The 24,092-nt window shown below is 37.2% G+C and overlaps 3 protein-coding genes across 3 annotated transcripts; all 3 read left to right on the top strand.

Annotated features, from left to right (window-relative positions):
* Positions 1 to 2,718: 2,718 nt before the first annotated feature.
* LOC149008951 (protein NRT1/ PTR FAMILY 4.4-like) lies at positions 2,719 to 7,323 on the top strand. Its single transcript, XM_089163151.1, has 5 exons — positions 2,719 to 2,999; positions 4,378 to 4,595; positions 4,880 to 5,314; positions 5,809 to 5,921; positions 6,029 to 7,323. The coding sequence occupies exons 1-5, from the start codon at positions 2,870 to 2,872 to the stop codon at positions 6,915 to 6,917; spliced, it is 1,785 nt and encodes a 594-aa protein (XP_089019277.1). The 5' UTR covers positions 2,719 to 2,869; the 3' UTR covers positions 6,918 to 7,323.
* Positions 7,324 to 10,337: 3,014 nt separating this feature from the next.
* On the top strand, positions 10,338 to 12,724 carry LOC149008950 (Galactosyltransferase family protein). Its single transcript, XM_089163152.1, is given in 8 exon segments — positions 10,338 to 10,526; positions 10,638 to 10,702; positions 10,786 to 10,976; positions 11,267 to 11,524; positions 11,601 to 11,688; positions 11,974 to 12,099; positions 12,352 to 12,461; positions 12,570 to 12,724. Coding segments are annotated over 8 exon segments (1,182 nt in total).
* A 4,951-nt stretch (positions 12,725 to 17,675) lies between these two features.
* On the top strand, positions 17,676 to 24,059 carry LOC149008949 (PHD finger protein At1g33420-like). Its single transcript, XM_089160548.1, is given in 6 exon segments — positions 17,676 to 18,536; positions 19,697 to 19,823; positions 21,721 to 21,936; positions 22,547 to 22,725; positions 22,728 to 23,160; positions 23,238 to 24,059. Coding segments are annotated over 6 exon segments (2,109 nt in total). The 5' UTR covers positions 17,676 to 18,193; the 3' UTR covers positions 24,049 to 24,059.
* Positions 24,060 to 24,092: the final 33 nt, after the last annotated feature.

The raw sequence follows: 24,092 nt of genomic DNA, 5'->3' as shown, positions 1-24,092 counted from the left end.
ACAATCTGAGTATAAATCTCTCAATTTCTTTAAGGGTATAACAGAAGAGCTCCGAGATCTCCCACCTTTTCTTTGTTGACGACACTTTCTTGTTTTCTATCGGTCAAAGAGGGAAGATGTTACGGCCATCAAGGCGGTCTTAGAATTATTCTCAGACATCACAGGACAAGAAATAAACCTGGAAAAAAGTGGGGCCTAATTTAGTAGAAATGTACCCAATCAAGAGAAGAATTTGATCATATCCACTCTAGGGATCAATGAAATGGGAAAAGACTCACTTTATTTAGGCACCAAATTCATTCATGGTCAATCTAAAATGAAGAATCCCCAATTCATCATCAACAAGATGAAGCAGAAAATGGCTAATTGGAAAGCAACAAGTCTTTCTTTTGCAAGGAGAAGTGTTTTGTTACAATCAAGGTTTAAAGTATCGGTATCGAGTATTGTATCGTTCTGGCTATTGTATTTTAATGTAATTCAATTGAGACACGTATCGAGATGTATCATATTAGTTGGGTCAAATATGGATACGTATCGGCTAGTATCGTATGGTATTGTGGGATACTTTAAACCTTGGTTACAATCTGTTTGTCAAGCCCAATCCCTCTACCACATGCAGTGCTTTAAATTCCCAAGTACGTTGTGTAAAAAAATCAATCCTCTATGCCAAAGGTTTTGGCTAGGAAACTCGACCAAGGAAAAACAGTTTACACTCATCTTGTGGGATCGATGCTGCCAACCTAAGGAAAATGGAGGCATGGGGTTCAACAAAATGGAGGACATAAATAAAGCGATGCTACTAAAGCAGGGTTGGAGAGTGCTCAAGAATTCATAAACTTTGTGGGTACAGGCTCTGAAGGCAAAATACTTTTCAAACAGTTCTATTTTCGATCCGAAAGTCATGAAAAAAAGAAGGGGTCATGGACATGGAATAGTATATGCGGAGTGTTACCAGATCTTGGAAAAATGGTGTGGAGAAAGGTAGGAAACGAAAGGAACACATCTTTCTGGTTCGATCCGTGGATTGAAAATCCAACTCACGGGTTTCATCAAGTTCCGGAAAAGGACAGGTGGGCAAGAAACTCAACAGTGACGCAAGTGAAAAACTTAATCAATCTTGACAACAAGGAGGCATCTCTTCCTCAAAATTCTCAATCATTTTATCTTTCAAAAATCAATCTCAATGCTGATCATGATGCTTGGATATCCCTTATTTCAAGCAGTGGAGATTTTACTGTTAAACTGGCAAGAAATCTCTGTCACGTTTGAGAACATTATCTCAAACCAATTCACTCACCAATTGGTGGGAGCTTTTTTGGAAACTACCCTTACACCCAAAATTCAAGACGTTCTTTTGGTGTCCTATAAATGCAGGACTTCCCATCAAGGAGACACTTGCCCAATGGACTTTGATGTCTCCAATATGTGAGCTGTGTGGTAATTGTGTCGAAATCCTTTGGCATGTTTTTGTATCTTGTGAATAGACAAAAAGAATTTGGGTGACAGGACCCTTAGACCTCAGAACAAAAAGATTGACACATACATCAATCACTGAGTTGTGCAAATCTTTTATTTCTGACCCTGGGCAAGATAAAACTAATAAGAAATGGGTAGTATTTGTCTTTATTATCACTTGCTATTTCATCTGGAAAGAAAGAAACAACAAAATTTTTCAGAAGCTCAATCCCAACCCCGAAAAAGTGTTGTTCAACATTTCTAGTTGGATCCAATTTCTAGAACTCAACACGAATAAATCTTTAGGGTCCACGCATACAGAGACAATTTAATGTTTTCTAAACCAAACACTTGTTTATGCAAAACTATGACTAACTTAAGCCATTTACCAATGTTGATGTGTGCAGGGGTACATAACGCAACATTAGACAGTACTGGATGGAGTGTGGGACTATTCTGGGAAGGACAGCTAATTTATCTCAGTGCAGGAGGATTGAAAAGGGTAAGATTGTGGAGGCTCTCCTAAGTGGAATGATGGATGGAATAAAAAAAGCACTAGCTTACAAAATACAAGTAGAAGAAATATGGAGCAATAAAAATGAAGTGTTTTGATCTACTAAAACTTCTTATACTTGTCTTAGGTAGGTGTAGGTGCAAGTGTGGAACCCTAATGCTTACTATGTGGAGCAATAAAAATGAAGTGTTTTGATCTACTAAAACTTCTTATACTTGTCTTAGGTAGGTGTAGGTGCAAGTGTGGAACCCTAATGCTTACTATGTGGAAAGCAAACGTGACCTAAGGTTTGACCCTCAAGCAGAATCTTACTATTTATGTTGACTTTTAGTGGTATGGCCCACAAGAGATAAGATTATCGCGTAATTAGAATGCCCTATCCATGTTGGATGACACATGTCCGTGGACCACCTTCCACCATTCCCATTCATTCGCTCTCTCTCTCTCTCTCTCTCTTTCTCTCTTTTCAATATCTACTTAGTGTCTTTACTTCTAGACTCTTTAGTGGGAGAGAGAGAGAGAGAGGAATCGCATTAGCAATGTGTCGATGTGTGATTTATGTATATCCATTGATGACTCATGGGTCAATGGAGTTTGAAACGAAAAAAAGGAGAAGTCGATGTTTTAGCGAGGATGTAATGGAGGAAAATTATAATCGGTAATTAATCGGCCCCAGGTATCGAGTGCTTGTGGTTGTGGTTATAAATATGAGCCGGGGCACCCTCAACTCTTACAACTCACCAAATTAAGCCCAGAGATATATCCTTCTTCTTCTTCTCCCTCAATATCCTCCTTGGAGGCCGGTGGGAATTTTCAGAAATTCTCTTTTCCAATTGGGTGAGTGGACAGAGAGTTTGTGTCTGAGAGAGTAGAGTTTCACACAGCAAGAAAGAAAGAGAAATGGATATTGAGAATAGCCAGAACATCAAAGGTGAATCCATGTTTGCTGAAGATGCTGCTATGGATTGGAAAGGAAGACCCTGCAAAACTGACAAGCATGGTGGAATGAGAGCTGCTGCCCTTGTTCTTGGTCTCTCTCTCTCTTCTCCCTCTGCATATATATATATAGTTCATGCATATACAGCAAGTTATATAGGCATTTCTGTGTCTGGCTTTTGAATTTAAAATGATAATCTTATCTTACATTGGTAAAAGAATTTCATAAATTGCTGTGGAGTGTTTCTTTGGGTTACAGCCTTAATATTATAGTATGAATCAGTTGGTTCTAGTTTGAAATTCTTTTGCAGCTATTTTGTTTACAAGGATGTTACTATTATCTGAGCTTTCATCAAGAACAAAAAAACTTATTTTCTCTTTACTATTTAGTCTAATTTTTTTTTCTCTTTTACATTCACAAATACTATATTAAGTTTTAGCAATTTTCTTTTGAAATTGTTTGGTTCTTTGTTTGTGAGCCAAGTGCGTAGAGCATTGCTCAAACCCAAGTTTCAGTAAAAAAACATATAATGTTTTTGGTTGTATGATCAGTTACATTTGTTTTCCCAAAAAAAAATCACTTATATTTAACTTGACCCGGGGGTTTTGCACTCCTTCTACTTCTCTTTTTTATATGATTTATTTAGATAAAAAAAAATGTTTCACAATATCTTACTTATTTATTGGTGGGTGATGATGAAATTTTGTCATGTTTTTCCTTTTGATGGTTGCTTTTAGTATGGTTCTTAGGAGGAATGGAGTTTGGACTTTCAAAATTTTAGCTTAATGAGTATAGAGATTTAGTGGGTTCTTTTTTTTATTTTAAAATATTATTTTGTATCTTCAGTTCATTAATCTATGACGGAAGCTTTTGAAGCTTGGAACAAAACTGATGGATGGGGAGCGTTTGATTTGTCATACGAAACAGAAATGAAGATTCTAGATAAACTTGAATTTCCCCACACTTTATTAATTTACTATATTAAACTTCACAAGTGACCTTGGTCTAGTTTTTTTGTTATCCATAAAAGTTCAACGGCCATATAATTTTCCACATATCCACTTAAAATTCATGCTTAAAAGATAATTACTCTCCACCATATACCTACACCAGTAAAATTCTTTCCAAAAAAGTAAACTAATGTTATGATTTGGATGGCCATGCCATCTATGCTAGTCAAGTCACCACTTAAAGATTCCTCATGTATTTAGCTTTGTTCCAAGAAATAAGAAACCTAATATATAATATTTCTTCCCCCCCACCCACCAAAAAAAATTGTGATTGTTCTTTTGGTGCTTGCACTTTTTCCTCCTGTGTCTTGCCTGTGGCTTTATGTGCCTCTTAGTTACTAGTTAATTTGGCTTATCTCCTATCTTTTGGTTTTATTTTCTGTACTTTTATTAACCAATTATTTTTAGTTCAAGAGAAAAATTAATTGATGGTTGTTCAATATATTGGTGGATGGTTTCAGGCCTCCAAGCATTCGAGATAATGGCTATAGCTGCTGTTGGAAACAATCTCATAACTTACGTCTTCAATGAGATGCACTTCTCTTTGTCAAAATCTGCAAACATTGTGACAAACTTCGTTGGGACTATCTTCCTTCTCTCTCTCCTTGGTGGGTTCCTCTCGGATTCTTACCTTGGGAGCTTCTGGACCATGGTGATCTTTGGTTTTGTTGAACTCTCTGTAAGTCTCTCTTTCTACTTTGGGTTGGCATCTCCACATTTACAGATTCTGGATCTCTCCCTCTTCATCATTCATGTAAGGTAGGCAAAAAGCTAATTAATTTGAACCAATACAAACCACAAAAGAAGAATATTACAATGTTCAATTAAACAATAAAATAAAGATACCAACCTAGGAAGAACAAGAAGAGAACCATAAAGATCAAATCATCCCAAACAAACAAAGACAAAGAATAATGACCCAGTGATTCTTACATAGATGGTGGTGTTTGGTGAATTCTACAGGGTTTTATCTTACTTTCAGTTCAAGCACACCTCCCTCAACTAAGGCCACCTCAGTGCAACATGATGTCTCAGATGTGTGAACCAGCGACAGGCTTCAAGGCCATAATTTTCTTTATAGCACTCTACTTAGTAGCCCTGGGAAGTGGCTGTGTAAAGCCAAACATAATCTCTCATGGGGCTGATCAGTTCAGGAAGGCAGACCCAAAGCAATCCAAGAAGCTTTCCACATTCTTTAATGCCGCTTATTTCGCTTTCTGCATCGGAGAGCTCCTTGCTCTCACTGTTCTTGTTTGGGTCCAGACACGGTCAGGGATGGATGTCGGATTCGGACTCTCGGCGGCTGCCATGGCATTGGGTTTGATGAGCTTGATATCAGGAACCCTAATCTACAGGAACAAGCTCCCTCAGGGAAGCATCTTCACTCCAATTGCTCAAGTACTACTTCTATCCCTTCACTTCATGTAATCTGAACTTTTTGGGGTTGTTTTTGGTGGACCCTTTTGAGATGATAGATAAGTTTAGATACTTAATTTTTAGTGGTTAATTTTTCATGACAAGCAGGTTTTGTTTTTTTAATTATTTTCCTGGGTTCATTCTTTTCATTAAAACCAAGTTATTTGGTACGGAATATGCATCATGGGTGGTTTATATTATTTCCTTTTAATTTATTTTCCAATTTCAGAATTATCATCAAGTTGTTCTGAAATGATTTCTGGTAATCATTCATATGTTGCTTTATAAAGCATTTCTTAGTGAAGATTCAAACTTAAAGGCAAACACTAACAATTCACAGGGGCCTGCTTTTATGGATATACATAGAAAGAAAGATGTCTTACTCATAAAATATACTGTATGATGTAAAATTCATCTTGTATTAAATTGAAAGGAGATTAATGTAAAACATGTTACACCCCAATATGTCTCTGCAGGTTCTTGTTGCTGCATTCTCAAAAAGAAGACAAGTCTGCCCATCTAATGAAGTGAATAACAGAACCGGCACCGTGAATAATGCGAGGAATTTTCGACACGCCGAAAAATTCAGGTCTATTTTTAACAAGAATCCATTTCTAAAAAATGAATCCAAATAATGCTATTTAATTTTTTTAATTTTAAGAAAATCACAGGAGCTGATATCCAATTTCATTTCAGATTCCTGGACAAAGCCTGCATTAAAAGTCAAGATGGATCTCAAACCAAGGAAAGTCCCTGGAGACTATGCACTGTGGCCCAAGTTGAGCAAGTGAAAATACTACTTTCCTTGATTCCCATATTTGCCTGCACCATCATATTCAACACCATTCTAGCTCAACTCCAAACATTTTCAGTTCAACAAGGAAGTTTAATGGACACCCAGGTCACGAAAAGCTTCAAAATCCCACCAGCATCACTTCAAGCTATTCCTTACATCATTCTCATATTTGTAGTTCCTCTCTATGAGGCTGTCTTTGTTCCACTTGCAAGAAAGTTCACAGGAAAGGATTCTGGAATATCCCCTTTGCATCGGATAGGCGTCGGCCTCTTTTTGGCCACCTTCTCCATGGTTTCAGCTGCCCTAGTAGAGAACAAGAGAAGGAACTCAGCAGTGAATTCAAAAGAGATTCTGTCAATCTTCTGGATTGCTCCACAGTTTCTCATCTTTGGACTTTCAGAGATGTTCACTGCAGTTGGTCTCATTGAGTTTTTTTACACACAGTCCTTATCAGGGATGCAAGCATTTCTAACAGCCATGACATACTGCTCCTACTCATTTGGCTTCTACTTGAGTTCTGTTCTTGTTTCTCTAGTGAACAAGATCACCTCAAATTCATCTGGTGGTGGTTGGCTCAGTGACAATGACCTCAACAAAGACAGACTAGATCTTTTCTACGGGATGTTAGCTGCCCTAAGCATCATTAACTTCTTTAATTATATCCTTTGCTCAAGATGGTATTCTTATAATCCATCTCTGTCACTCCCTCCACCACATGATTCATATGTGGAAGAATTAGAGCACCAAAGACCCTCAAAGCATGCTGTTGCTAACAATATTATAGCTTAAATTAATAAAGTTATCTTCCTAATGATTTTTTTTCTCCTTCTTCTGGACTATTGTATAAAAGAAGAGCATTATAAAGAGAAGAAAAATAAAAGGAAGATAGACAATGTATGCTGGATTTAGACCCACTTATTGAACCCTTTAGCTCTATAACCTTCAGATCATTTTCCTTTCTTTATGAATTTGACTGTTCATGGCGAACTTCTCATGGTCCAAAGGTTTTTATATGGTTATTTCCAGGTTCCAGTAGGGAAAGTTAGGTCTAATTCCATCTTTAAGAACCTGTGGAAGCTGGGCTCCTCACACTTAAATGAATGGAGAAGAAGCATGTATATATGTTAGTGGGGTGTGGTGATGATAAGTGATGCTTTATGCTTTAGTTAAAGAAGGGGTACTTTCTAAAGTAGATTTTGTTATTTGTGATGTGAAACATGTTTGCTGCATAATGAAGTCTCTATGAATAAAAATAAAAACCAAAAGCTTTATTGTTACTTTCTAGACTTCCTAGGGAAATAAAAATGCTTCCATACATGCAGTATTACCTTTCTCAACCATTTTAACTTTTCCAAGCTAGCAAACATGTCTGATTCATGTCTTACATTTATCTTGGAGGTTGGTCCCCTCTGCTAGCAAACCCTCAAGCATTGACATTAAAACACTAATTGATGCAAAGAATGTGATTTCCATTATAATGTTCCTTCATATATGTTGGCTAAAAGACTGTCAACAGACCCAGTGAGCAAGGTCCCTTTTGATGAATTCTCTAAACAGTGCTAAGTATTTAACATCAAACACAATAGCAAAAATTTAATGAAAATATATTAAAATTGAAGCAAATACGAAAGCTTACAAAATACCACAGAATGGAATTTTTTTTTTTTTTTGTTTTTGGTAAAGCCCATGTATGGGGGGAATTTTTTTTTTTGGGTAAAGCCCATATATGGAAATCCGTACAAATACTAAATCAAACGCAAAGATTATAAATGTGAGAAACTACCACAATGCAATTAAAAAGCCCGCCCGCTCTGAACTGGTCCAAGATTGTGGTGGGCTTTAGAGTCCAAGCCCATATTAACTTAGGGCCCAACATGTACAGGCTGGAACCCGTAATGGGTTCAAGCCCACTCGGCTTTTTGCCCTCAGGTACTTGGGTGATCATTGGAATGATACTTAGAAGGCCACTTAATTACTATCTCATTATTTATTACCAATTTCTGCCAATTCCATGTATGTCAGTGGCCATGCCCTCAATGGCCCCACACTTACGTGAGTGTGGGAACCACACTGTCTCAAGTTTACCCGTGTCAAGTCATCGGGCAATGTAGTCGCCATGGAGGTGGAGGATCTAGACATAATGTTGAAAAGGTTGATTGCAAATCTATCCAATGCGGGTTATTCTTGATTGATATCGACCGAGATAGATTCCAAATACTAAACTCTTGATGCATTGATACATAAGGTATTATTTAGATTAATTCAACCCAATTTACCAATAAAAATAATTAATTCAATACAATTAAGGTAGGAAGTTTTATGAAAGCCAATGTTGGTTGAGGCATGAAACCCACATGAACTACAGGAGAGAGGAGAGAGAGAGAGAGAGAGAGAGAGAGGCTCCAAAACACCTGATCGACCAGATCAATTGAATATACTCTGCATCTTCACCAAGTCTCACTTGTGTTTTTATGGTATTCATCTCCAACTCAGAACTGCTGCTGCTGCTGGTCAGTCCTGTTACAAGAAGGTAGCATTTATGGTAGTTTTAATATCTTTCAGTTTTGGTATGATTTGGTTTCTGCAAAACCCACTGAAAGCTTATCTTTTTGGATGGATTAGGTAATGCGTATCATCTTATTTTGTCTATCTTCGTTGTACACTTAATCAGCTACATTAAACCTCTCTACTTAACTTTTGTTGCTAAGGGGGTAGGTTGCGGCGGGTCGTCTAGCAAACCTCCATTTCTGGGAGAGTATGTCAGAGATTCCCAGTGATATAGAATCGTTAGCACCGTTTGTGAATGTAAAGGAAACCCATATGGCTATAGAGCCTTTCACAAGTCATTTGATTTGGAATCCCTTCTCTTGTGGTGTGATCAAAATAGATCATTGAAAGTCTATAACCAAGATCAGAGAAGATTACTGTTGGTAATGACTGACACTTCTTAATGAAAATGTGATTACCTTAAACTTGAAAGACAAATTCAACTCATAATTTCTAGTCAAGAACAAGGTAGCTATGCTTGGAAATATCTATATTTTTCTTTGAAAATTTATATGCCTAACTTTGATTTGACTTAGGGTAATTTTCTATTAAAAAGGTTTTTATGCATTTATTGTACATGGTTCTCATGATGCATATACTAGATAACCTTAATTATCTTAGATCAAATAAGTTTTTATGGAGTAAGAGTGGACAGGGTGGTCACATTTTCTCTTCTATTTTTTTTCTTCAAAGATGAGTAATATAGCCTGTCATTCATGGCCGAAACAAAAGTTTTAAGTCTCTACTAGAAAAGTTTTGTTATGTCCTATGTGAACTGTTTATTGAACAAACTTCAACGAAAACTAAATGAGTTTGTAAGAACTAGGCATTGATTTATCCTAATTAGTCAAAACATGCCTAAAACTTTTTTGATTTTAAAATGCATTAGATGTTAATGAATCTAGAACATTGATTGATTAAAGGTGATCGACATGATGCATCAAAAATTTTCACCCAAAAATAATTAAGAATAGGGGTTTGGTTTGTTTTCATGACTATGGTTTGGCATGAACCACTAAAGCATCTGATCTGAAAATACATTTCAGAGTGAAATACTAACAGTTTCTGTGCTTTTTTGGTGGAGAGAATGGATTAAATACTATCATTGAACCAAACCAGGCTTGACCACGCACAAGGTGGCCCGACCATGATCCACTCATGCTGGCCCTTTAAATACTCTAATCTGGGAAAATGCCGACCTAGTTCTCAGATTCCACTCTTCGTGTTCATATCCATTCACGTGATATGTTGTCCCTGAAAAAAAACCTTTCAAAATTAGCATTCCTGTTTAGGATCTTGAAAGCTAACTGTAACAGATCATTTCTCTTTATTTCCAAAACTATTAGAAGTTTGGAAAGAAATTGGTTGCAATAAGAGTAAGTTTCATACCTTCCTCGTTTATTTTATCAAATTCAAATTTCAAGAAGTGATTATATTGCTAAATGTTCAAACCCCACATTAATTACATGACAATGAAGGTGTATAAATGTTGAAGCTTGCAACCCATCTCAAAAACCAAGCTTGTCACTCACCTTAGACTCTTATCTCATCATATTCCCTCTTCATTTTCTAATGAAGCTGGAGAAGAAGATAGTGTTTGGGCTCAGGCGATCTGTTGGAACAGCGTGTTTGCTGTCAGAGACTGATACGGGTACAAGAAAAATGAGAGGAAAACCAATTTCTGGGAAAGCCATTTTGGCTCTTTGCATTGTGAGCTTTCTTGCAGGATCAATCTTTGCAAAACGGAATTGGAATCATGTTGCACAGAATAAGGAGTTTCATCTTCCAGCAGTCAGAAATCGTGTCGAGAAGCTTGGCCAGCCATTGAAGACTGACTGCAATCACAAGGCTGTAAGTTCCTGAACTGGGTTTTCTCTTCACCTTCTTCCTTTTTTGCTTATTTACTTAGTTTCTTCATTTGCAATATTTTCATATAGAACCTCTGTTGTTTTAACTTGTCAGAGAAAGGCTGAAGCATATTCTGGAGATGTTATGGAAGAAGTCACAAAGACCCATCAAGCCATTCAGTAATAATCTTCAAACTTTGTTTCAGACACTACATTATCTTTTAATTAACTTCAAATCATCGTCGTTTTTGCTACTTTTACAGATCACTTGATAAAACAGTTTCAACATTAGAGATGGAATTAGCCCTGGCTCGTTCAAGCCAAACAACTTTTGTTGGTTCAAAGGAAAAATCCCAAAAACCCTTAAAGAAAGCATTTGTTGTAATCGGAATTAACACTGCATTCAGCAGCAAGAAAAGGAGAGACTCTCTTCGAGATACATGGATGCCAACAGGTACTTTCACTTTCTTAAGCTTAACTCAACTCTTATTGTTTCCTTTCTTTTTCAAATTTACATTTAAAGAGAAGAAGACAAAAAATAACATATATGGTGCTATCCTCCTTGAGTTAATAAGACAATATTGTCCTTATTTTCATATGTCTATGTTTATTCTACTTCCTTTCTTAAGCAGGCTTCAAAACTACATGATATGCTTAACCACAAAATCCTTTTTTCTTTTTTTCTTTTTTTTGGTAAACCACCACAAAATCCTTTTTTCTTAACCACAAATTATGTGAATGCAGGAGCTAAACTTGAGCAATTGGAAAGAGAGAAGGGGATGGTCATTAAATTTGTAATTGGACATAGTGCCACACCCGGTGGTGCCCTCGATCGATCTATCGACAAAGAAGATGAAGAACATAAAGATTTTCTCCGACTCAATCACATCGAAGGTTACCATGAACTATCCACGAAGACAAGATTATTTTTCTCTATGGTTGTATCTATCTGGGATGCCGATTTCTATGTTAAAGTAGATGACGATATCCATGTTAATTTGGGTAAGCTCCTTGTTATTCTCTCTATTTAATAATGGAAGCAGGGCTTTAAGCTAATGTTGCTTTTAATGGTTAATAGGTATGCTTGCAACTACACTCTCAAGATACCGGTCGAAACCAAGGGTTTATATTGGCTGCATGAAGTCTGGTCCAGTTCTAACAGAAAAGTGAGTTAAATACGTAATAAGTGATTGATGATTCATCCTATGATTGGACTTTTTGTTCATAGTTAACTCTTTATCTATCCAAAAAATTCTCTCATCATCATGAGTGAGGAGCACGATCCTCCATTCGGACAATAGTGTTTGTTTTAGGTCTGCATTCTTAAAGCTATCGGTTTTAGGCCTGGACCGTCTGACACCTTGGACCGAAACAAACCGGCTAGACCAGGCTTAAGAAAAGTCTCACTTAATTAAAATCCCTAACTTGTGAGTGCTTCTTTGTTGATGAAGGAGTGCAAAATATCGAGAGCCAGAATTTTGGAAATTTGGAGAGGAAGGGAACAAATACTTTAGGCATGCTACCGGTCAAATCTATGCCATCTCCAAAGATCTTGCTGCTTATATCTCCATCAATGCGTAAGTTTTCCATGGTACACATTAATCTTTGGCCACTTAAATGCCTTTTTTTTATATTTTTTATATTTTATGTTATGTTTCTTTATCCGTGTATAAAGTGAATTTGAATGATGTGCATTAAATGCACAGCCTCTGCTACCCACAATTAAGATCGAAATCTTAGCAGCAGCACAGAGCTGCGCATTTAATATGCAGCACTGGAGTTGAACCGTCCTTACATATGCTGATATGATCTAAACAACATGATCACAGGCCTATATTGCATAGATACGCGAATGAGGATGTCTCCCTAGGATCATGGCTCATTGGTTTGGAAGTTGAACACGTTGATGACCGTTCGATGTGCTGTGGGACCCCTCCAGGTGAGGTATATTAATTGATCGTAAGGTGGTTGTTACTTGCATATGAATAAATTATTTTCCTTGCCAAAAAGAAAGAAGTGTAAATTATTTCAATTCTATGCTACGCAGACTGTGAACGAAAAGCTCAAGCAGGAAACGTTTGTGTGGCATCATTTGATTGGTCATGCAGTGGAGTATGCAAGTCTGTGGAACGGATGAAGCATGTACACAACACGTGCGGAGAAGGAGTTGGAGCTGTTTGAAACGCTTCATCGATCTTTTGAAGAAAAGCTCAAAGAAAATGAAGATAAAAAGAAGAGAATTACTGCAGAAGAGAAATTAAATTACTTCTGGATAAGATAGACATTCGTTAAGAGCAACATAATTTTTATTTCTTTAAATACGTTCTCGAATCTATAATCTGCTTGAGACTATAATACATACCAAACAAAGCATTGAAGAACATCATCCAAGCCATCTTCAGTGGTGGGTTTTTGATAAGATTAAAGAGTGAATTATATGGTTTTACATAATATTTCCCTGAAATTGTATTATTATCATTATCCATTAATTTTAATCTGAAATGGGTTAGAATTGGGCATGGTTCCTTTGTGATGTGGGGACTAAAGATGTATTATAGATTTTGGAGTACAAAATAAAAAATTGTCATGTAGATTTGACAGAAATCTAGATCCAAAATAAAGAAACCCTTCAAACCATCAAATTCGCCCAAGCTTAGTTATTCTAGCTAGATTTAGTGCTGCTCAAATGAAATATCATCAACATGTCAAGAAATTGAAGGTTGTCGTCATCAAAGCCAAATTGATTATAAACCAAATCAGGGCCATTCCTCGCTAGATCAACCAAGTGAGTTGTAATTCAACTTGATCAATTTGATATTTTTAATATAATTTTTAAATCCTTGATCAGCATCATAACTTCTTTAAAAAAAAAAATCAGCATCATAACTTAAATCCAATCATGTAACACTAACTTGAGAGCTAGGTAAATAACCATTTTTGGTTTTATAAAAAAAATAATAATAATCATTGGTTATTGTTCACTAATTTGAATTGACTCATTTTTTCCCCTGAAAATAAACTCCATTAAGCTGGATTTTCTTTTTCAGAAAAAAAAAAAATGAACTTTGATCTAAAAATATAATATGCGTTAGCAGCTCTCTAAATCTCACTTTCATTTTCTATGCCTCTCTATTGTGAAAGCAAAGACATATTTCTAGCTTGTGGGCTCAAGAAATACACAATAACTCAATGAAACTATGGTTTTTGTGATTAGACGTCCAAAATATTTACATATGTAAAAGGGGAAAACTTGAGACATTTGAGAACTATTTTTCCAAGGACTTGACTTTCTTGACAGTTCAATACCTTCAAGTAAGAGGTCAAAGTTTGAATATCCTCATAGTTAAGGGTAGACTTGTAAATGGATAGCTAAAATTTTCATTCGAATTTGTATTCGTATTAATTTAATTGTGTTTACATTCATAAATTTTCTTATCAAAAAGCATCCATCCGTCTGCTAAGCAATCAAATTCGGATAATTGCTTATTGAATCAGATAATATCCGGATAGAGTAAAGTATCCGACATTTTTTTCTCTGATAATCGGATAATCAAATAATAAAAAATCGAAAATTATTCGGTTAGAGTAATGTATTAAACATTTTTCTCTAAAAATTGCTGATAATCGAATTAAAAAACCAGTAATCAGTAACAAAAATTGAAAATCAATCAAAAAATACAATCATAAAATAATCGGATAGTTTATTGGATTAGATTATTATCGCATATCAAAAAGAGTTTCATATTCGAATTCGGATGCATTCTCTAAATTTTTACCGGATTCAAATTTGAATACTGGTTGTATCCTAGCCGAATCTAATCCGTTTATAGGTCTAGTTAATGGAAAAAGTTTGCTTTATATTATATATATAATACCCCCATCCTAATAAATAAAATCCCCATTTACCAAAAAAACAAAAATCCTTGAGAAAGTAGTGCACATAGATACCAAATAATAGGTCGCTAAAAAGTAAAAAAATTATAAGCCTATTTTGGACTTTTTTAAATTTAAAATCATACTTTAAATTTAGTTTATTGTTTGGCATCTATGTGCAAACAGATGACTTTTTCCTTGCCAGAACTACCAATATTCAATGGCAAGGTTTAAAGTATCGGTATTGAGTATCGTATCGGTCATGTGATTTTAATAGATGTATTGTTTTGTATCGAATATTGTATCACTCTGGCTAATGTATTTTAGTGTAATTTAATGGAGATACATATCGAAATGTATCGTATCAATTGGGTCAAATATGGATACGTATCGACTAGTATCATGGGATACTTTAAACCTTGTTCAGACCGGAGTATCTTAGTCACTTTAAAAACTTAGCTCCCTTTCTTAAAAAACAAATCACCGTTCCAATTCTCAAGGTTAGCCTCGTCAATTCATCAAAAGGTTGATCTATACACTACAAAAACCAATCATGATTTGATTCCCCTAGAACACTGATTCGTGGATATAACTGATGAAGACAGCCACCACAAAAAGGTGGATCCCATTGATTATTATTTTACACTCCCACCCCCCTTTTTTGTGTGGTAAGCCTCAGGAGCCGGTCGCGCCGCGTGAAGCAGCCGTCTTTTTTTTTTTTTTTGGTTTATTTTATTATTCAACGCCCAAAAACGGTTGAAGCTATTTTAATAATTGAAGATTCTTGGCGCCCAAGCATTCCCGCTCTTACTTTGGGTGGTGGGCGCGGGTACGTAAAATTCTTCTTACCAAAAAAAAAAAAAAATAAAGAATTCTCAATTTTCTTTGGAAAAAAAAAACCAATTATATATTTAGAAAAATGGCCAAATATTTTATTTACATTTTTCTCTACATTTATCTCTGAGATTTTTTTTATTCATTGTTTTTTAAAAAAAATGATAATGTCAGAAATAGCTCAATTCAAGAAGTCAAAGAATTTGATATAGATCAAACAAGCAAAAACTGTTGTAAATATGTTTAAAACTTTATATAAATATTTTATTTATTTTAATTGTGTCTTTTATCCATGTTTTATTTAGTCCCACATCGGGTGGGGGCCCGATTATATGGTTTTTATATAGTAAGAACCCGGGTATTATTAATTTACTTGAACCCTATAGTGACTCCTTGTAGTGACTATATAGATAGATATATATATTAATATTAATTATCTATATGACTTGGGCTTGGGACTTGGGTCGTGGGCTTGATCCGAAGGCCCGCTTGTCATGGGCCCTGTTCGAAAGCCCACTAAGGTGAATCGTGGAGATGCCATTTGAGTGGCACTCTCCCAGGAAGTCAGTGGCGGTACCTTCTTGAAGAGAGTTGGCAAGGCCCTCACCCTTACCCTTTCACCCACCCCCTGGGCTCTTACTCAATTTCGTGCTCATTCTTGACCCGAATTCCTCCTCCTCTTCTTTCTCTCTCTCTCTCTCTCTCTCCCGTTAGTCATAACCGATTTCCTTGGTAACCTTCATGGGTGCAACCTTGGTTTGGCTGTCGTCTTGGGGTGAAGCCTTTTAGAACCCGTTGCACAATTCGGGGTGTCTAAATACCTTAAAGCAAGTACTTCATGTCGTTTCAGCTCTAAAGGGTATTGTGATTACAACAATAGTTCGGGTGTGCAATGCAGATCCCTCATCGGCAACAACAAAAACTCAACTAGTAAGATCATCCGAAATAAAATAAAAAATTCCATTGAATACCATCGTTCTCCATTGAGCACATGGACTAATGAATTAAATTGGATCTCCTCTCACTGGTCTGGAGCCAATCTCAAAAAGCAAGGTGAAATGCTTTGCATGCACAGTCACTATTTATCGCATTTGGTATGCTAGAAATAATCGTATCCACAAGGGAGATAACTCTACGGCAGTGGCTGTTCTCGCGCACATCATTACCGATACTCGTCAATGATTCACTAAATCACAACAATTTATCGAAGACAACTATAATAACCGGAGTTTCTTCGAAAAATGGGGAATCAGAGTGAAGATGAAACACAAACAAAGCACTATATATCATTGGGTAAAACCTCCTGATGACTGGATAGCATTAAATTGTGACGGCTCTGTAAGGGATAATCGAGGTGGGTATGGAACGATTGGAAGAAGCTCAACTCCCGGGTAATATTTGTCCTGGTGGGTCGGGGAAGCTAATGTTCTAAAGATGGAATTAAAAGCAATAATGTGTGGCCTTACTCAAGCCGATCATCATGGTGTGTCGCCGCATTCGATCGGCTCCCAAATAGCCATTCGCATTGTTACGGAATCACTAAGCCTCCTTGGGTGGTGCGGGTATTTTTGATGATATTCGGGAGATCAATCAGATTTCCGGGGTTTTGTTCGTCCATGATGTCCGTGAATCTAACATGTGTGCTGATTTTCTTGCTAGCTTTGCTACGGCTTCTTCCGAAACCGTCTTGGACCCATGTAACCTCCCACGTGGCTTGTCCGAACTAGTTTTAGAGGACACTCGTGGGAAACGTTATCAAAGGATGTAATCTCTCTTTTCTTTCCAGTTTCTAATTCAAAACACCTTTTACAAAAAAATTAAAAAAACTTCCATGATTTGCAGGCTTAGAACAAAACAAAATTAACAAAAATAAAATATTGTTTTAACTTATAAACTTGAATTAAATCAAATATAAATTGGTTGTATTTTAACAACAAACTCAAGTTGTTAAAATTCCACAAAAGAAATTGACTAGTGTCATCCCAAATAAAATAGTTAATACTTTATTTTTGAGAATCAATCAACAATACATCGTTTTTATTTTTTTAATCAAATACCATAGTCTTTCAATTTATAGAAATCTTCTACTAAAAAAAAAAATTATAGAAATCTTTTTGTAAAAAAAACCAGTATTCGTCTTCCACGGTTCACGAAAAAGAAAAAAAACCAAAGAGAGAAAGAAGATGTGGGTTAGCACTTAGCATGCTTTAAACCTTCTATTCAATAACGGGAATTTTTAAATTCCCATGCTATCCTCTTTTATCCATAAAGTATTTAATTCCAACTTCCAGGTATAAAAAAAAATTTTTTCTTATGTCTTCATTGGTGTGGGTTACCATCATTGATTTTTAAATAAATTTTTTAACCGAAAAGAATTTAATAAGGGTAAACTTGTCTTCTTACTTTTTTTTTATATCAACCATTATCAAGCCCAAATGTTTGTAGGAAGAATTAGGGGTAAATATGTAATTTGATCTCAAAAGTGGAATAGGCGAATAGAGTCAATACTCGATATAGAATTGAAATAAACGCGGGCAAAATAGAAACCGACTCAGCTTTCGCGACAGATGACCCATTAAATTAAAAAATTTTATAAAGAAGAGACACGAAGGGCCGAGAGAAAAGGTGGGAAAAGATAAAACGGAAACAGAAGGAACCCTAAAGTAGACTAAAACGGCGCACTGTATCCCCGACTCTCTCTCTCTTTGTTTTCGAAACCCTAATCCGCCGTGCTGTTTCCCTCTTTCCTCTTCTCATCTTCATCGGTTATCCCCTCCCTCATCAAAAAACTCGAGATCGAGGATCTGAGAATATGAAAAAATCAAACTGCTGTTAAATTTCAAAAACAAAAATTGAACTAACCTCTGCCGCCTCAGATCTAGCCAATATCGGTGGACTAAGAACCAGATCTGACTCCGGAAAGACTCAAATCTCCTCCTCATCGTCGTCAAAACGATCATAATCATGGTTGTGGACGGCAGGCCGTTGAAGAGGATGAAGAAGAGAGTCACCGCAGATCTCAACGACTTCCTGACCTTCCCTGCTAACTCCAGAAACGAGGCCTCCGCCGGTGTTAAACACTCAGATGGAACTTTCAGGATGAACATACGTTCATTTCTCTCGAAGCACGCGCAGCTACCACCTCCTTCGTCTTTGTTTCCACACCTCCTTACATGGCAGATCGTTTTCCGAGTTGGCGAGTTGGTTGAGGGACCTGACTCGTCTCCGGCGACCGTCGCACTCGATATCGTCGAAGAGGACGTCACCAGATCCAGGTCTGTCTACTGCGATCAGTGCCGTGTTGGCGGTGAGTTTTCTAGTAAACTCTGAGCTCCTCGTTTTCACATTCAGTCTATAGGTTCTGGTTCCGGTTGTGCTTCGCCGGTTTCTAGACTCTACCGATTTCCGGTGCCGGCTTCTTACTCATTTTTTAAGGCGGGAATTGGTTCCTGGTGACGTGGCGATATTTTCGTCTTTATCTCGAGATAAAGACATCTCGTCGATCTGTTTTTTCTTTTTTGGACTATTTAATTAGTTAATTAATTAATTAATTAATTGCTAAGTCACGGCAAGGCTCACATGCTTATATGTGTCAATCGTGGTGTTGCTGTCAAGGTTGGCAATGACTCACCCCTTTGAACCGAAAGGAAAATCAAACCAAAGAAATGAACCGAAAAAACCCCAAGCCAAAAAATGCAAATTACATATACACCCCCTGATGGGCCCGGTATCATTTTATGTCATCTCTTTCTCTCCTTTTACTTATCCTTTTCCTTTTTCCTTTCTCGGGTGAAATTCCAGGACCCCTTTGACCAGCCAACAGAATGCTGCTGTTGGATGAAGCACATGTTCAGTTGAAAATGGCCAACAGAGCAATGCAGGTTTCCTATGCCCCATGACATGTAGGGCCTTGATTTGGGAGTCTTGATGTAGACTCTGCTTATATACAATCTTGTATATATTTTATTTATTTATTTATAAATATAGTTCTCAGAAAACTAGATAGAGGGTTTTCATTCAGGGCGGGGAGATGTGAACTTGGAGGCTAAAACCCAAGATGACCTAGTAGTGATGGCCTTCTGTAAGCCCAACATGCTATCAAAAGCAGTAAGCATGTGTTGACTTGGTGTTTTAAGTGTGGTTGTTGGAGATATTGGGCAGTGCGTCAATTGCAGTTCTCAACTGGGTTGCGTGCGCTACTTGGTTACGTTAAATTTTGCATCAGCAAATGTTTGCATTACTAAACAGGGTTACTATTTGGCCAAAAAAAAAAAAAAACAGAGTTACTTAGGTTGTATGTTTTGGTTGCATTTTTGTACATGTTTGATATATGGTAGGATATATGGTAGTTGAGTCTTGACCTTCAAGAGTAACCTTTCCTTCTATAATTTGGCATTGTAATTGGATGTGGTCTGATCTATTTTCACTTCCTTTCTTCTTTCCTGTGTTATTTGGTCTGGTAATCAGGATGGAGTTGCCATCCTGTATGTGGGAAGCGTTACCACTTCATAATTCGAGCTGACAGTAATCCCATCGATGGATATCACAAGCCGTGTACAAGCTGCGGTGACTTGGTTAATCTATCAGACTCAAGGTTAGAACTTTCTGTTGTGTACATTTTTATGTACTGGATTATGTCATTGATCTAGGTTTCTTCATTCCATTCTTATCTAAATAATTTTCTGCACATCTTCCAGAGGGTGATGTGTTTGCTTGTGCGACACTTGGTAGTTTTGGATGGTTGATGATTTGGCTGATGATTAATGGAAATGATTATTGTTTCTTTTTCATCTGTTTTTGGTAGGGAATGGGTCAGTAACTTTTAAAATACTGAATCCAATTATAATAGCTGATGTGGATTTGAAACCTGTTTAAATTGCTTGTGGGCCCCACTCAAACAACTTAAAATAACGTGGCAATCTGGTAAATAATCTGAAGGTTTTAAGGGAGAATGGTGGGATTATCCTTAGATAGAATCTCAAAGGACTAATTGGTATTTGATTTATTTGTGATGAAGTTACAGTAAAATGATAGCAAGCAATAAAAGAGAAAGTGAAGTTTGATTTTCAAACAAGGAGTACTGAAGGGTTAATGGAGAGTATGTTGTGGGTTGTCTTTACTATCACCTCCAGCCTATTGAAAGGGAGTAGTTTGAACAAATGTCAGAGATTAGGTACAACTTTAAAACTGACTCAAACAACCATGAAATTCCAGAGCAAGAATTGTCTTGATCCACAGAACTGATCCAACAACAATCAAGTCCAACGACCAAGCTATGGTTTATTACAGTCTTCTGAAAGTGGAAGCAGTGGACATTCCAGGTATTGCTTGCTCTCCAGAAGGAACTTAATAGGAGCCTCAACCATAGGATGGATTGTCCCAATGTGGCAAATCAAGTGCTTACTGTTTGAAGTTGAGGGTAGTATCCGTATCGCAAGAGAAAGAGAACCAACATCACCATGTAAGCACTTCTGGATTGAATTTTGATATCATTGGATGCCATCGTAGGGACTTCGGAGGCAGATTGAAAAAAATATCCAACCTAAAATGTTAAGAAACGTCCTAGGTGGCCCATATCTAAGCCTCCAGCATTATTTTGTTTTTTTCTTCAGCCAAAATGATTTCTTATTAATGACAGGCTTAATATTCCATTGGACAAAATTGTATGATTCAATTTAGTACACTCAGAACATGATAGTTTCTACGGCAATCACATGGAGCTTTGTAAATCCCTCGATCCTGAAGAGTCATTAGAGAGTAAATAATGACTGATTCTCAGGTGTGTTTTCACTTGGTATCCTAGTTTTCAACATTGATTTATTGGATATATTCAATTAACACCAGTCTTATTCTGTTACATTGTTGGAATTGCAGCTTAATTTGAATTGTTGTGCCTGCAAGTGAAAGGTCGAGGTGTATTTGGTTGTGCTTAGAAGTAGAGTGGCCTCTCAGCTTATTTCTGAAGTGGAGCTTCTTGAACCAATCGTGTTTCTTGTTGCAAATTCTTGAAGAATTGTTAAGGGTGTGTTGTTAGTGAATAGGTCTCTGAGATTCTCAAAAACCATGTTGTAATGATAAAAATTTTAAAGTCATACTACTGTTATTGGCTAGGCATGTTAGCCATCTATGTATAGTTATGCTTCTGAATATATTGCCTTGATGTTTCAAGTAACACTTGGTTTTGTTTTGATATGCTGTTTTTTATTGGCTGAAATTGATGCAAGTTGCCATGCCTTCAATAAATTTTTTTGAATGTGTCAACAGTCTTTTATGCATTCCTTCTTTAGAACTTTTGGCAAAAGAATAATCTTGGCTGAAGATTTTTTTGAATACCATAATTTTGGTGGATGATGTAGTGATGAAAGTATCCCCTTGTTATCTAATATCAATTTGATGCAAGGAATTGTGAAGCATGTTGCATTCCATCATGTATGGAACAGTGTCAAGAATCTCTACCATAATTTTCATTATTTGATGCAAAAAAATTTCAGGTGCAAGTCTTGCAAGTATTTGATGACTGCAGAAGATCTGGAAGACTGGATCTATCTTCAGTTGGAAGACACAACTCATTTATTACATGGTGTTGTTCATTCAAATGGCTATGGCCACCTTCTTAGAGTAAATGGCAGGGAAGGTGGCTCCAAATTTTTGTCAGGATGCAACATTATGGACTTCTGGGATCGGCTGTGTGGGACACTTGGTGTCAGGTGAGGGTCCCTGCTCTTACATGCTTAATTTTCGTATGTTGCTTCAATCTTAACTGCTGTTGTACCATGTTCCAACATAAATGCATAGCACTAAGTGGCCTCTCCTGTTGGTGCCTCTCTGTTTTTGAAAATTTTGGACAAGACTAATAATATTCTGTTCAGCCTTTCAGCATAGGGGAATTGGTTTTGCTGGTTCTCCTATTTAGCTATTCAATACTTGGTGAATCAGCAGGGTTTCCATGTACACTAATGTCTCTGTAAATGGACTTATTAGTTCTCTAATTCAGGAATGCAGGTCTCTTTTTATTCCCAACAACCAAAAAAATTATAATCGGGTAAATGAAAATCAAATCTACTTCACCTCTTTGTGGTCTGCAAATGTTGGAATATTTAGTAGGGGTCCCATAAAACCCTCTTCCTTGTTGTCTGATAGTAGTGAAGGATATTTTGTGCTTATGTTCTGATGGAAGATATCAATAGTTTGAACAATAGTGCCAGGTGGTTCAGCTTGATTTTACTTCAAAATTATGGGTTACTTATCATGCTAGTCTTTCTATAGCTAATTAAATGTACTAATTTCATCATGTTTTGCTCCTCTCCCATCAATTAGGAAGGTGAGTGTGATGGACGTATCAAAGAAATATGGGCTAGAGTTCCGCCTTCTTCATGCGATTACAGATGGACTCCCATGGTATGGTAATTGGGGCTTTGAGTTTGGAGCTGGTAGCTTTGGTCTAACTGTTTGTGCCTATCAGAAAGCTGTTGATTCTCTATCTAATATGCCCCTAAAGTTTTTCTCTCCCAATCACGGAAGCCTCACACACATCTTCAGGATGTGATTTTGTTCTACCAGGCCTTTTCGGAAAGTGAGCTCATAACAATACGTGATCTGTTCTGCTTTTTGATGAAGCTGATACATGATGCCAAACAAGTTGTTGGCAGAATCTGTAGGAAAAGTGAAACCTCTAGTTCAACAGTCTTGTGTACATGGACAGTTGGTGATGTGGATCAGGTTGAACAAGCCATGATTAAAGTGCTTCGAGCAGTTGGTACAGGTAGTAGTTCTTGCTGGGTGTCTTGGCGTGCTCTCAGGGGTTCTGTTTCTAAGTTGGGTTCACCTGAGCTTCTTGATTACTGCCTCAAGAACCTGGGAGGAAAATTGACATCTGATGGCATGGTTGTGTGTACCCGATGCAACCCTGATACTAATGCCATTGAATACAGGTTAAGATCTTTACCCACTTCTTTTTGGAGTTACCCTTTTAGGTCTGATATTTACATCTGTGCTTATTATCATGCAGGCTTAAACTCACTAGTGTCGTGGAACCTCAGAGCTTGAAATGGCTATCAGAAGAGCATCTTGTGTGCGATCTGAAATTCTTATTTGAGTCTCTTCTTCACCCTCAATCCATGGTCGACTATAGACCCAAGTCGGCACGTGAGATTGCGCTCAGCTCAGCAACAAAGCTACTTGATGCCAAGCATTTTGTCAAGGACTATTCCAAGTGTGATGCTAGAGATACCACTGTGAATCCTCCTGCAATTCACGTATCGTGCGTCGTGGAATTACTTGATCATCCCAAAGATTACACTGCTCCGCCACCTGAGCTTATTGTATTACCATTCAATGCTACAGTGGCTGATCTGAAGACCGAAGCTACCAGAGCTTTTAAAGAGATGTATCTATTATTTAGGAGATTTCAAGCAGAAGAGTTGCTCGACTATGGTTCTGCTGATGACTCGATGCAACTCAGGTTACTCGTTGGGCTACGTGGATCTGTATGTGTAAGAGGGAGATGTCTGGGGAATCATGGGTTACGAAGGTTCCGCTTGGAAAGGGGAATTGAGAATTGGACCGTTGATTGCACTTGTGGAGCCAAGGATGACGATGGTGAAAGGATGTTGGCCTGTGATACATGTGGTATATGGCAGCACACCAGATGTGCAGGCATCGATGACTCAGCTGCGGTGCCTGCAAAGTTTTTATGCGGCAGATGTGAAGTAAACGATTACCCAACGTCATCTGCCTCAATCGGTGGACGGTGTAAAAACGAAACCGCTTCAGGTGCAGATATCGGGTCAAAGAACATGTCAGCTTTCCGCGTGCGATAAAGAAAATGTATCTAACCTATCTATAATTGTATATTCTTAATTTC

The sequence above is a fragment of the Hakea prostrata genome, chromosome 7 (assembly GCF_041222555.1).
Source record: "Hakea prostrata isolate BN-2017 chromosome 7, UWA_Hpros_2, whole genome shotgun sequence".
Classification (NCBI taxonomy): domain Eukaryota; kingdom Viridiplantae; phylum Streptophyta; class Magnoliopsida; order Proteales; family Proteaceae; genus Hakea; species Hakea prostrata.
This window is presented reverse-complemented; position numbering and strand designations above follow the sequence as displayed.

Coding starts and splice junctions, on each gene's coding strand:
- LOC149008951 (XM_089163151.1), top strand. CDS start 2,870: ATGGATATTGAGAATAGCCAGAACATCAAAGGTGAATCCATGTTTGCT. Junction 3,000..4,377: donor AGCTGCTGCCCTTGTTCTTG/GTCTCTCTCTCT, acceptor GGATGGTTTCAG/GCCTCCAAGCATTCGAGATA. Junction 5,922..6,028: donor CGACACGCCGAAAAATTCAG/GTCTATTTTTAA, acceptor ATTTCATTTCAG/ATTCCTGGACAAAGCCTGCA.